Consider the following 14608-nt stretch of genomic DNA (forward strand, 5'->3'; position numbering starts at 1 on the left):
GCCATTATAATATTTTGTTATATTGTTTCCCACTCTGTTAAACTGTTGCACAGTATTTACATTGAGGCGTAGTATTATCATCTGGCATGCAATTAGTGTGTAATCTGTTTGTATAGTCTTCTCTATTTATTTTTATTTTTTATTTTTTATTTGCACATATATAAATCTGCACAAAATCCAGTCAATGAAAACAAGAAAATGTGTCAGGAGAGGTCGGGAAGCCTTACAGGCTTATACGAAGGACCTCCCCCCAACCCCAGGAGAAAAAACTATAACAAAAAAGGAAGAAAGATCTAAACTAACTTAATTTTAAAAACAACAAACGTTAAACAACAACAAGAAGTACACAAAATGTGCAGAAAAACCCTAACCAAACAGTGGAAAACAATCCAATAAAAACAGTACAGAAGAAAAGAAAAATGTTCTAAGGATAATGAGCTCTTGATAACTTGTATTTTGGTGTTCCATATTTGTACACCACGATATCTGAGGGAGTCCTGACCATGTTTTGTTTTGTAATAAGCTATTTGTCTCATTAGACAAGACAGTAACTCATTCCTTCAGATCAAACAGACAAATAACATGTAGTTAAAGCCAGGGGTTCTCAACCCTTTGTAACTCGAGGTCCACTTCCGATTGTTAAAAAATTTCCAAGGACCACCTTCCCAAATAAATGACAAACTGGGCTATAAATATGTGATATGCCACTGTCAGGTGTAATGACCCACATCAATATTTAGCTTACCCTCACCTCATCACTGCCTGCCATTATGAATCCAAAGTATTGAGGATCATATTTGGCTCACCACACACTTTTACTGGTTTCAAAAATTGCTTGATTTTGTGTCACTGCATCTGTAACATATATGTCTGTAAAGGGGAGACTCGTGGGTTCCCATAGAACCTATTTTCATTCACATATCTTGAGGTCAAAGGTGAAGGGACCCCTTTGAAAATGACCACGGCAGTTTTTCCTCGCCAGAATTTAGCGCAAGTTTGGAGCGTTATTTAGCCTCCTTCCCGAAAAGCTAGCATGACATGGTTGGTACCAATGGATTCATTAGGTTTTTCTAGTTTAATATGATGCCACTATCTTCTTCTAGCTTTAAAAGTGAGCCCGCTACAACCTCTGAAATACAGAATAGCGGTTAATCTAACCATTTGGCAGCACCTTCGCGGCCCACTAGGTGTCTCTCTGAGGCCCAACAGTGGGGCCCCGCCCAGGGGTTGAGAATAGCTGATTAAAGCTAAAACAGCATTTACATTTTTACATTTTTCCAAATCCTTTAAAGTAAGAAATGTGGAGAAGAGTTGCAGAGCTTCAACATGACCGCCAGAGAGCGTGATTGCCACTACTGATAAGACTTTTATTTTTTAAACCCTGACCGGAAGGGTGTCGACACAGCGACGAGCTTGTTAGTCATCATATTAAACGCTAGTAGTTTTCTGTGTCATGACTTTAGCTCAGAGTTGCGTTTACAAACTCCCAAAATGCGGCGTTACATTCGTGCACTAATGCTGTGCACGGTGTTCGCCGTGTTTTCGGGCTTGTATGTTTACAGTAAGTTGTTCTACTCGGACGGGTCGGTCGGTGGGAGCGGACCGAGGAGGGCTTTCATCCCACCGGGGAGAGTCTCCGGAGGCAGGCGAGGGGCCGCGGACAAACCCGGGGCCCGAAGCCCGCACTGGTACAATAGGTAGGACTGGGTTTATCAGGTTTATGCTGCTTTAACGGGGTATTAAATGGGGGATAAATACATTTCATACGATAAACGTGAGTATAGATGTAGATATGTACTCTTTAACACACTTTGTGATGTATAGGAATGTGACGCTGACTGACTGAACACTGCAGACACTTCATTTAGCGAGCTAACGTTACATCTTCCTATGGTTGCAATAACGCGAGACTTGGACAGGTGTGTGACCTTACGTGCAGCGTAATAATTGATTCGTCACTAAAGCTGCAGATACAGTTGTCGTGCAAAGAATAGCCTACACACAGTATGACTCACACACACACCAAACTACCTTTACATTTTGACAGATTTTCAATTTTAGATGTCAGACAGAAAGACAAACAAATGAAAGGCACATGGAAAATGCATAATGCATAAAAACTGAACACTGCTTCTTCTGCATGTTTAGTTCTGACTCTGGGGACACTAAGCAGACCTGATCCAGATGACCTGAGAGGTCTGGATGGTTCACAACATAGCAGAAGATCAGAAATGTATTTTGGCCCTAAACCATTTAGTGCTTTGTAAACCAGCAGCAGTATTTTGAAATCAATTCTCTGAGAGACAGGGAGCCAGTGTAGAGACTTCAGAACTGGACTGATATGATCCTCTTTCTTGGTCTTAGTGAGGACTCTAGCAGCAGCAGGTTCTGAATCAGCTGCAGCTGTCTGATCCATTTCTTAGGAAGACCAGTAAAGACACTGTTACAGTAATCAAGTCGGCTGAAGATAAATGCATGGACTAGTTTTTCCAAATCCTGCTGAGACATCAGTCCTCTAATTCTTGCTGTATTCTTCAGGTGATAGAAGGCTGTCTTTGTAATTGTCTTAATATGGCTGTTAAAGCTCAGGTCAGAGTCCATGACTACACCAAGATCTCTGGCTTTTTAACATTACATATTGTAGGTGAGCACTAACCTTTAAGCTTTCCTTTTTGGCTCCAAAAACTACAACCTCAGTTTTGTCTTTGTTCAGCTGAAGAACATTCTGGCATTCTTGCTTTACTACAGCTTGTATTCACACATGACTGTTATATGTTTATGTGTCTGCCAGATGTTTGGGGTTTGAGGAGTAGGATGAATGGGAGGAGGCGCTAATAAAGTTCAACAGGAAGAGATCGGTTACAGAGGTCACTGTTATCATGGCTGTAGGCAAAACTGGGCCCAGCTAGTCAAGATAATGTCCATAGCATATAGATACTACTTCTTAATAAACATGTTATCAGGTCATCAACAGTTTGGTTTGTGTAAAGGCCAGACAATGGATTTAAAGAAGTCTTCAAATTGCTTGTTTTGTCCCACTAAAAGTCCAAAACATAAAGATAAGAGTTTACTAAGAGACAAAGGAAAGCACATTTGAGAAGCTGGAACCAGGGTATGATTGGTATTTTTGCTTAAAATTGGACTTCAGCTCGGGTTTATACCAGTACAAAGACATATTGGTGGTCGTCAGCCACACAGCCAAACTCTAATCTGAGTGAAGTTGTTCCAGACATAAGAAAATATACTTAAAAGTATACACATAATTAAAACTGTTAGCTTCTGGAAGATTGAATTGATATCAATCCACAGTATGATGAACATCTTCTGGTGACTTGACATTGACGTCTTTTAATGTTTTTTTTTATATACAAAAAGAGAAAACTGCAGTGTGTGTTTGCTTTATGGACAATAAATCAGAAGTATTTTTAAAAAGTCACTCAAATCATGTTCCCATTAGCGATGAACGCTAATAAGAAAACATGGCTGACACCTACGTTGCCACCCTGATGAAGCCTTTTGTCAAAACCATGTAATATTACCCAAACCTATATACTCAGGACTCTGTAATTTACATATTATAACATCTGTCCAACTCTCCATCCTCTCACTCAGGTACATCATGCGTCAGCGGGGTCAGGTGGAGGCAGGCGGTGGCAACGTTCACAGCAGACCTGAACCTCCCATGCACCTGGCCGTGGTGGCCTGTGGGGAGAGACTGGAGGAGACTCTCACCATGATAAAGTCTGCTGTGCTTTTCAGCATCAAGCGCCTCTGCCTGCACATCTTCGCTGAAGATCAGCTACACGCCAGCTTCGTGGAAGCTGTGAGTAGGAAATGTTAACTGCAAATTGCTTTCTGTTGACTGCGAATGACGCCGAGTTTGTGTTGATTATATTATGTGCTATATATATCCCTCACTAGTAATTTATTGTGTTATCTGTTTTCCAGTTGGAGTCGTGGCCTGGTTTTATTCGCTCCAGGTTCAACTACACAGTCTACTCCATCAGCTTCCCCAGTGAGAACGCAGCCGAGTGGAAGAAGCTCTTCAAACCCTGCGCTTCTCAGAGGCTCTTCTTACCTGTGAGTTTTTTTATAGAGCGAGAACCCTTCAGCATGGAAACACATATCTGACATCATTACAACATTCTCAATAATTTTTTTTGAAGAGTTCCTTTTGTACAGACAAAACATAACCCAAGAAATCAATTTAATCATGGGGAAAAAAGTGAAATACAATAATTCAGGACCACTGCAGTGAAATGTAATGTTTCCAAATCACTGAAGTTCACCTTTATACAAGATAGAGGGTGATTATATTCTGTTATCCTGAGTAAAATCCTCTTTCTAAGGCCACTGCAGAACATACCGGCAGTATGCACCACTCAAAACACCAGAGAACATCCACATTATTTATATCCTCGGTGACATCTGTCTTTTTCAATCTCTGCAGCTGATCCTGAAGGACGTCGACTCAATCGTGTACGTCGACTCAGACATCCTCTTCCTGCAGCCCGTAGACCGCCTGTGGGCGTTCCTGTCCCAGTTTAATTCCTCCCAGCTGGCTGCCATGGCCCCGGAGCACGAGGAGCCCCGTATCGCCTGGTATAACCGCTTCGCCCGCCACCCCTTCTACGGCAGGACTGGCATCAACTCGGGGGTTATGCTTATGAACATGACGCGGATGAGGGACATGTTCTTTAAGGTAGGTTCTGAGTGCTGAAGAGGGAGAGATTTGTTTGATTCTGTTTACTGTGTTAGTGTACTACTTCTATTGGCCACAAGATGTCCTCCTTCTGCTGCAGTTGTTGTGCACTGAGGCCTGTGAAAGGAGTCAATATGATCCTGTCTGCTACTCTTAACCACTTGACAATATGGTGACACATTAAAAGGCATCTTTTTGACTGGTGTGTATTCATGTCTGTGTTGACAGAATGACATGACGTCCGTGGGGCTGCGCTGGGAGGAGCTGCTGATGCCTCTACTTCAGAAATACAAACTCAACATAACCTGGGGAGACCAGGACCTTCTCAATATCATTTTCCACCACAACCCTGGTAAACCTGCACGCACATTTTTTAAAGTTAGATATCAGCCTATCATACTCAAAGTCTACAGGGTGTCAATTTTGTAGCACTGATTTGTTAAACTAAAGTGTTTCTGTGTTTGTGCACTTCCATTCACAGAGTCCTTGCTGGAGTTTCCGTGCCAGTGGAATTATCGTCCAGATCACTGCATCTATGGCAGCAACTGTGCGTCAGCTGAAGAAGATGGCATCTACATACTGCATGGAAACAGAGGGGTTTACCACGACAACAAACAACCCGCCTTCAGAGCTGTTTATGAGGCCATACGAAAGGTGGGCACACGTGTGTTAGTGTATGTGAGGTGCTTGAATACACTTGTCCATCTTTAGGCTATGTGAATTCAGCTATAGCATGGGGCCTTCTTCTGATGTTGGTCACATGTTGAGCCGGGACTTGGATTTGACACATGTATGCAGTGTTCAAACCAGAAAGATTGGCAGCAGTAAAATACAGAACTCTCTACATAAAAGAAAAAAAAACATTAAAATGAGCTGTATTAACATTGAACTCCAACCGCTGATGCATCAACTGTCAAGATGCATCTACTTTAATGTTATCTAAGGGAGCTTTCACAAGCCAACATTTAGTCCTCTTTAATTGAACTCTGGTGCAGTTCGTTTGGGTGTTGTGAACACAGTAATTGTACTCTGGTGCGGACCAAAACAATCGGACTGAGACCGCTTGCGAGTGGTGGTCTTGGAGGAGGGATTGGTGCACACAGTAGATCAGTGCCGAGTCAAAGTGAAAAAACTATGACAGCATCAAAGTTTGGAATTTCCTGCATGGAAGTGGAAGCTCTCAAGATGAAAAAAAAAAAATGTTCTCCTTCGTATCCTACACACATTTGGTCCGCTTTAATTTGTGCACGGTAAAACCAAACCAGACTAAATAGAAAACAAACCAAAAATATCAATTTATCTCTAATTCGGACCAGCCAAAGGGACTAAAGCTTGTGAAAGTGCCCTCAAGTTGCACTGAGTGCAGAAAATTAACTGCACTTCTATTTATCTTTTAATAACTTTTTTTTGTTCACTTTAGCCATCTTCATCACAGAACTGTGCAAAACTTGTGAAAAAAAGCTCTTGAACACACCCTTTCATTTTTGTGATCTATTTCACTTATAATTATTGAAGACTACATGTAGATAACAAGACGTCATATCAAGATGCGTGTCTACAATTACATTTAATAACGACAACAAAAAAGAATCTTAAATATTAACAGAAAAGAAAATCTGTTTTAGTATCTGCCCCTGAGGCTCCAAAGGCTTTATTCCATCTCACAGACATTATACAGGCAGATATTGATGGTAGCAGAGGAGGAGCAAAGGAGGGATTGGTCATGATTTTCGAACAGTCATTAAATTATTTCAAAATTGAATAGTTTATGGGACTATCGTCTTGTCTTAAAAATATATATTTTCGCTTGTTGTTACCGTCGCAGGCGCCACCTGGTAGTGATGTTACAACTGGGCAATCTTCAAAGAATGATCATCTAGTTCCCAGTATGGAATAATATTTTGACTTGAAATGCCCATCCCTAGAGAAAAGGCAGCCTCAAATGGGAAATAAAGTGTCTACCACAACAGTGACTGAAAACGAGCACCCAGTTAAAAGTCTCTTGGGTCCATTAAAGTTACCAAAAAAAAGAGCCTGCTGAGCCTTTTCAGTGTTATGGGTGTAATTTAGTGCAACATCTGATGAGAGGAGCCCTTTTATAACCCCAGTGACACACCTGCTCTCCTCCGCTGCCCTGTCCCTTCACCCTCCTAGATGAGATTTTGGATTGGTTCTGACCCCACAGCCCGCAAGTGTTCGCGACATCCGACTGTCTGCATTGGAAAACAAATATCCACCGTCTCCAGAAGGCTGGAGCGAAAGCTAATTTCCCCCATGAGGATGTTTATGGGTTGTTTACCAGCAGTGTAATGATATTGACGACACCAGTGGCATTTTACTTAATGAAGCCATCAACGTTGGAAGTCTCATTGCTTTCCTATTAACAAAGCATTGAACGTAGATCAGAGCGATGGCTGATCCATACCTTATCCATGGCCTGCAGTTAAAACTGGGGCTTTATAGGACAGGATCAATTACGGCAGTAGACACACACATGTACCTGTGCTGCTACAAGTGAGCATAAAACCCCCACAAAGGGGCCCGTAGCACTAACACACCCTGTTTTTTCCAATAGCCTATGTAGGCAGGTATTGATACTTTCATAGATGTGTGATTAAGTCTGCTTTGCCGGGAGTATGGATTGATCTTCCATGTGTTTCATCTCACTGGACAGACCATTTCATCCATTTATTTCTTGTTAATCTGCAGCAGAACCGCAGGCAATCTTTGTAGTGTTATGGAGTGAATAACAAACAGGACAGTACTACATTTGCTGCTCAACAACAGTGTGACGGTTCAGAAAACTGGCCCAATTTTTTAAAATATAGCATAGTTGCAGGGGAATTAATTAGGGCTGCCCCCTCTTAGTCGATTAATCATCAACTAATCGGTTGTTTTGGTCTTAGTCGACTAAGATTTCTTTAGTCGACAAGTTATTTTTCATGCCGACACATTTCTAAGAATCTTGCGAGCACATTGAAAAGTGGTGCTTTTGTGTCATTCTTTGTTGAGAAACTCAGTTTCACAGATCTGTCGATTAGTGGACAAAATCGTATGAGTGTTAGTATACTAAGAATTTCTTTGGTCGAGGACAGCCCTCGAATTCCAAGTTTCAATCATCCATGACTTTATTTTGCTCTCACAAACAATTGCCCCGTGTGAGAAGGCGGACAGACACAGCATAACCCACATTAAACATGGCCCTATGTGCAATCCCATGCTCCCCATCAGCCATTCCCAGCCTGGCTTGTATTCTGTGACTAACAAAATGTCTAGTTTAATAGGGTTCAAGCTCAGAGGCAAGCCAATCTAAAAGGGTCATACAGGAAAGCAGGACAAGCTTCTGCAACAGAGACAATCTGGCAAAAGTGTGAGTGCTGGTTGGAGAACACGTATATACTGGGGCTGATTACCAATGTGGACCAGGTGTGTAGTCAGGTGGCAGGTCAGGGGAGGGGTTTAGGCGGGGAAACACACCGAACACAGCTGAAGGACATGTGAGGAAATCGGGAGGAGCACAGGTGTTGCTCAGACATTAACGATGGCTCTGTTGTATCCCTGCACATTTTTAGCTTTTCTGTTGCTTGGACTCTTTTATGTGCTTGTTGAAGTTGATATAACTTACTTGAGCAAAGTAGCCACAAGTTAGCTTTCTGTTCACCAAAATTACAAAACACCTGCCCACTGCAATGAGTAAAAATCACTGAAAAGCCAATCAGCAAATTAAGGATAAAGGCCACAGCGCGACAGAAAGTCTGATAAACATGTCATTTATGTTGGGCCACAACAACTAATGATTATTTTCATTTTCTGTTAATCCCTCCTGTTTAATCTTTTAATCTATAAAATGTAGGGCTGCAACTAATGATTATTTTAATGGTCATTAAATCTGAAGATTATTTTCTAGATGAATCGATTAGTTTGGTCAATAAAATGTCAGAAAATAGTGAAAAATGTCCTCCAAGATGACATCCTCAAATGTCTTGTTTTGTCCACAACTCAAATACATTTAGTTTACTGTCACAGAGGAGTAAAGAAATCAGAAAATATTCACATTTAAGTAGCAGGAATCAGAGAATTTTTTACTTTTTTTTCTTTAAAAATTTCTCAAGTAATTATCAAAATAGCTGGCAATTAATTTAATAGTTGACAACTAATCAATTAATCTTTGCAGCTCTGATGAAATGTCACAAAATAGTGAAATGTGTCAGAGCTCCATGTGACATCTTTTGCTTTTTTTGTCCGACCAACAGTCCGAAACTGAAACACATTCATGTTACAATTCTATAAAATGTAGAAAAGCAGCAAATCCTCACATTTTAGAGCAGTGAATGATGAGCACTATTGCTTGATAAAAATGACTTTGATAATTAATTGATCATCAAAATTGTTGTTAATGTAATTTGAAAGCCCTAAATCCATTTGTTGTTAATGTCACAACAAGTCATAAATTCTACCGTTAAATTTAGTTGTTTCTTTTTGTCATAGAAGCTAATATTCTTAATAAACTAGAGACAGATGTACATAAATTAGTGTCCGTCCTCACACAAAGAAATGGGAATACAAGCAGCAGTGCTCCTCCCTGTCTGTCTGCCCGTCTGTGTCTCGAACAGACCACAGCGGTCTGTCCGTCATAAAGCATCTCCTCCCTCCCCTCCCCGCTGCAAAAAGCTGAGCCGAGGAAGGAGCAGTTAAATTTTTACAGCCGATGGTACGTTTAGAGTTGGAGTCTGCACACCAACAGTGCCCCATCAGCCACACAAAATCAATACACCAACTGTAAATGCAACTTTATGACCGTGCGGGGTGTGTGTGCATGTGTGTGTGCGTAAGTATGTGCTCGTAAAAACGTCATTCTCTTTGGGACCCAACCGCAAGCAAATGAGCTGGCATAAAAAATGGTAATTCCCCTTTGATTTCCTCGGAGCATTGTAAAGGCTCCTTCATTATTGGGAAGACATGAAATTTCTTGTGTGATCCGCGGTTATCGCTGGACGGTAAGCCTATAGCATAAAACCGACTCCAACAACGTTGGCTGCTTTATGTTTCGCTCCGGCTGACCGATCAGATTAGATTTGGAGTCCCTTCTGAGCTCGGAAATGCCTTGCGGATTTAGTTTTTAATTTATCCAGGGAAAGATATCCTCCAAGCCCAAATGCTGCCCACAGCACCACTTTGCTTACTTACTGAGGGAATCTGATCAATTCCATGGGAACAGTAGGAGGTTGAGAGCTGTCCTCGGGGGGGAGTTTGGATAGTAGTTTGGGATTTCAGCTGCTCATTTTCCGAGCCCACTCCTCCAACCTTTAGACAACCACCACCCCCGTGTTCCAGCTCTCTGTGGAAACAGGAGAGAACAAGTCATCTTACTTGGCAAGTCTTCATATCCTGTGATTCTGCCTTTTTATATTCAGTACATTTCCTTGTTTTAAAAGTTCTTTTCTATCAGGGTGCTTTTTGTTTACTGAATGTCTCAATATGTAAGATCGATACATTTATATTGAGGATCTTATTCTCCGAATGAGTATAGAGTGCTTTGGAATTAGGGCTGGGTATCGTTTGGCAAATTACGATACTGATACGCATACACTGTATATAAGAAGTGGGCGTAGTCATTGTGACGTCAACCATTGGCTTGTGGACTACGGTTTTGAAGCCTCGATGTCGGCATTTTGGCCGTCGCCATCTTGGTTTATTGCAACCAGAAGAGACTCGAGAGGGTGGAGCTAAGTACAACCGAACGCTGAATAAGACATTTTTAGGCAACCAAAAAGGTTATAATTAACTTCCACGAACTGAAAACGCTGTGTCATGTCTACAATGTTTACTGAGGTAATAAATCAAGTGAGAAGTAGGCTCATTTTCTCATAGACTTCTATACGATCAGACTTCTTTCTGCAACCAGAGGAGTCACCCCCTGCTGGCTATTAGAAAGAATGCAAGTTTAAGGTTCTTCCGCATTGGCTTCACTTTTCAGACCCAGGAGTTGCCCACTGACTGATACCAATAGAGTATTTCATTCTACCCTTCATAATAATAATATAATAATAATATATTGGATTTATATAGCGCTTTATATTAATCTCAAAGACGCTTTAACATAGTCGGGGGGAAAACGGTGTGAGACAGACAGGAGACGAACGACAAAAAGCGACATACACAGGCACAATCACATACATACACATGGACTGATGGGTAGGGGGAGGGAGGGGGCTACGGGTAAGCAGATGAGAAAAGATGTGTTTTGAGGCGGGACTGGAATATGGTGAGGGAATCGGAGTCTCTGATGAGATTGGGGAGTGAGTTCCAGAGCTGGGGAGCTGCCCTGGAGAATGCGCTGTCCCCAAAGCTGCGGAGTTTGGACGTGGGGGTGGAGAGTAAACCAGCCGAGGTGGATCTGAGGGACCGTTGAGGTTGGTAGGGGGAGAGGAGTTCAGAGAGATAGGGGGGTGCAAGTTGGTGGAGGGCTTTGTAGGTGAGGGTCAGGATTTTGTAGGAGATCCGGTGGGAGACGGGGAGCCAGTGAAGGTCTTTCAGGACTGGGGTGATATGATGCCATGATTTGGTGTGGGTGAGGAGTCGGGCAGCTGCATTCTGGACCAGTTGTAATTTATTTATGGAGGTGTTGCTGATGCCATATAGGAGTGAGTTGCAATAGTCAAGGCGGGAGGAGATGAAGGCGTGGATGAGTTTCTCTGCTGTGGGGGGTGTGAGGGACGGACGGATTTTTACGATATTGCGAAGGTGGAAGAAGGATATTTTGACCAGTTGGCGGATGTGGGGCTCAAGGGAGAAGGTGGAGTCGAAGATCACGCCAAGGTTACGTGCCTGGGGGCAGGGGGAAACAGAAGTGCCATCGATGTTGAGTGTGAGGTTGTTGGTTTTGGTGAGGGTGGATTTGGAGCCGATGAGGAGGAGTTGTGTTTTGTCGCTGTTGAGTTTTAGAAAGTTCTGTTGCATCCAGGCTTTAATTGCAGAGAGGCAGGAGTTGATGTGGGAGAGCGGTGGGTTGTGAGGGGTGTTGGTGCTGAGGTAGATCTGAGTGTCGTCAGCATAGCAGTGGAAGTCCAGGTTGAAGTGGCGTAGGATCTGACTTTCATGTAAATGGAAGCTTTGTTCGTGTGTCCCAGTGGCTAGCTCAAGGAACTGTTCATTCCCTCCACTCCCCAGCTCAAAGCTGCTCCTCTAAAATCGCTCCAATAAAGAAACAAGCTACGTTGTATTTTAATTAGGGCTGTAGGCTACTAAATGTATGTTTTTCACATTCAAAGCTTCTATTGAGGTTTTCGGATGAAGCTTCGAATGTCTGAAATCCTTGAACAAAATTTTCAATTTGAATAAAGTGATTCATCAGATTGAACGAGCTAGTCTTTTTTATTAAATCAACGTTCTCTAATGAATATAACTCGTCAGTTTCATTTGATTGCTGCTAGACCACCCCGTTAATACAGGTGTGTCCTACGTGTGCGGCGAGTTGGAAAGAAAACAGTTTTTTGACCGCAGTGTTGTTTTTGAAAGGCTAAACGCCAACAATTATGGATTGAAGCAGAATGTTTCGTTAGATAAAAACACGTTATGAATTTGGGAAATTAATACCTCTATCTTGACCTGACTTTTGGACTTTACATCGTTTACGAGTTATTGGAAATGTTTGGATTACACGAGTCAGAAACAATCCTACGCAGCCAGCATGCACAATACTTACAATACATTCTGGGTCAGGCTCACTCGGGCATGCTTCAAACTAATGGTGTGAGCGGTACTGGAGCGAAATTGGAGCAGGAGATGAAACATCGCTCCAACTTTTAAAAAAATACGCACCGCGTTCCATCCAAAGTAATTTTTTTTTTCAAGATCTGGGCTCAAAAAGGATCGATCAAGGATTCAATACTACTTGGTACTGGGTTATTTCAGTACCGATACCCAGCCCTGTTTGGAATTTATCTTTAGCTTTAAATTTAAAAACAATACATCACATCAAATCTAACCAGTGAATTATTTTGTCGTTCCAGTACTCGTTTGGCGCAGACCCTGTGACTTCTCTGCTGGATCCACTAGAGGAGGAGCTGTTGAAGACGACACACACTTATTGTGGTAAATCCCACGCGCTCCTCACCATGAGACTGTCGCACAGCCTGGCAAACATCAACAGGAAGGCCCCACGTGGACGGTGACAATACTGAATCACAATGATGGGACGGAGATCTAAAGGAGAAACTGTAGACCTTGGGCTTGGTCAGAAGGACTTGATTGTGACTGGCCGTACAAACTTGTACAACAGGGTTCTTTTTTTGACTGATATACAAAAAAAAGCAACCACTACAACACAGTTAACATGTTTTTACCTGGCAAACTGTTCAATAATAATGAACCTGAGTTGTCCAAAGATGCATAGACGGCATTGTGGACAACTAATGAGTGGAGCTTTTAGCTTATTTTGGTGAACAGCTGCTACATAAGACAGTTGGGATTGTCTCAAACTGAGACTAATTACTGCTCACCTCTTGTAAATTGCTCTGGATAAGAGCGTGAAGTAAATGCCTGAAATCTATCGTAAATGTTGCAAATGCCAGTTGGCTTTGTGGCAAAGAACTGAACGTTACAGAGAAAAACTATTTACTACAGATGGATTCTTTTCCCCCAGGTGTTTCGATTACAGACTTTCACAACATTTGATATTTTGTTGACAACTGGGGATTTTTATTTTTTAAGAAAACAGCAAGCATCTAGGCTTTTTCTTCCAATAATGTTCTCCTTTCAGTGCCCCTTTGGTTACTGACTAAACGGCGAATAATCCTCACGGTGCAAAAAGATGTGTAAAAGTCTGGAAGAGTAGCTATTAACTTTCCATATTGGAGAATTTATTGAACCTTGTGAAACACTTTTATTATTAAAAGAGAACTGGACAAAGGCTTTCAGCAGGGTGATGTATGCACTGGACCACTTTTTCAACCTTCAGAAACCACTTCAGTACCAACGAGATGGAAGAGAAGTCGTTTCAGATAGCAGGATTTCTGAGTTTGTAAAGTGATTGATTATGTAAACAGTTTCTGGAATAGTTCCTCATGTGTGATTTTCTACAGTGGCAGGGTTTAAACCTCTATCAGAGTACTGTTTTCCTGAGTAAAGGTTTGTTCTATTCTGTTATTTTATTTGTTACTTTGACCCGAAATAAAAGCAAAAGGTCATTTGTATGTTGTATAATATCAAGTGTACAATTTTGCGACTACACAAACGTTTGTTTTTGTGTCTTATGACGTCATACATTTACTTATGTCGCTGGCACATTGCTTGAATAATTGGATACCATGTACTCTTTTGTTTTTAAAGGATATGTAATGCTATTTGAATAAGCTACAAGTTCCTCTCCCGATGCCAAAGCATTTCTTTTTTTTACTGTAATTATGGGTTTTGCACCATTGAATGTATTTTGAAGAAGGGTTGAAGTCAAAATGTTATGATCAGTTCTCATCATGTTGGTTGTAATGTGAGGATATCCTCAGTGACATGTTTACTCCTTTATGTGTTTTTGTGTGTTTTTTACATTAAAAGATCATTTTGTGAGATGTTTGTAGCAGTGTGTCTTGTTTCACCACCAGAGGGTAGCATTTTTTGATATGTCCACTAGTGCTTATAGGGATGAAAGATATTGAGGTACTTTTAAAAGAACTATTTGTTTTGTAGGAGATAAATCTAATTTATGACAAATGAATGATTATAAGGGGAAAGCTACTTAATTTCATTTTTTTTTAAATTGTTGCTATCATTTTCACTTGATATAATTTCAATATTTATGTTACATCAGGCAAATACAAACATTAGATTTTTTATCTTTTTTACCACACAAGGCATCTTTGTTAGTTGATTCTATAAAGATCTGGCATGAGGAAGATTGATGCCACGTTT

The 14608-nt window shown here is 41.3% G+C and overlaps 1 protein-coding gene across 1 annotated transcript; it reads left to right on the forward strand.

The window, feature by feature from the left end:
• Positions 1-1392: 1392 nt before the first annotated feature.
• LOC141762232 (glucoside xylosyltransferase 1-like) lies at positions 1393-14266 on the forward strand. The gene is made up of 7 exons (XM_074626241.1): positions 1393-1697; positions 3613-3823; positions 3949-4080; positions 4451-4702; positions 4931-5054; positions 5184-5356; positions 12715-14266. The coding sequence occupies exons 1-7, from the start codon at positions 1492-1494 to the stop codon at positions 12874-12876; spliced, it is 1260 nt and encodes a 419-aa protein (XP_074482342.1). The 5' UTR covers positions 1393-1491; the 3' UTR covers positions 12877-14266.
• Positions 14267-14608: the final 342 nt, after the last annotated feature.

Source organism: Sebastes fasciatus, chromosome 23 (genome assembly GCF_043250625.1).
Source record: "Sebastes fasciatus isolate fSebFas1 chromosome 23, fSebFas1.pri, whole genome shotgun sequence".
Classification (NCBI taxonomy): Eukaryota; Metazoa; Chordata; class Actinopteri; order Perciformes; family Sebastidae; genus Sebastes; species Sebastes fasciatus.

Excerpts from the sequence above, each read along its gene's own strand:
- LOC141762232 (XM_074626241.1), top strand. The coding sequence starts at position 1,492 with ATGCGGCGTTACATTCGTGCACTAATGCTGTGCACGGTGTTCGCCGTG. Across the intron at positions 1,698-3,612 it reads AGCCCGCACTGGTACAATAG|GTACATCATGCGTCAGCGGG; the intron begins GTAGGACTGGGT and ends CCTCTCACTCAG. Across the intron at positions 5,357-12,714 it reads TTTATGAGGCCATACGAAAG|TACTCGTTTGGCGCAGACCC; the intron begins GTGGGCACACGT and ends TTGTCGTTCCAG.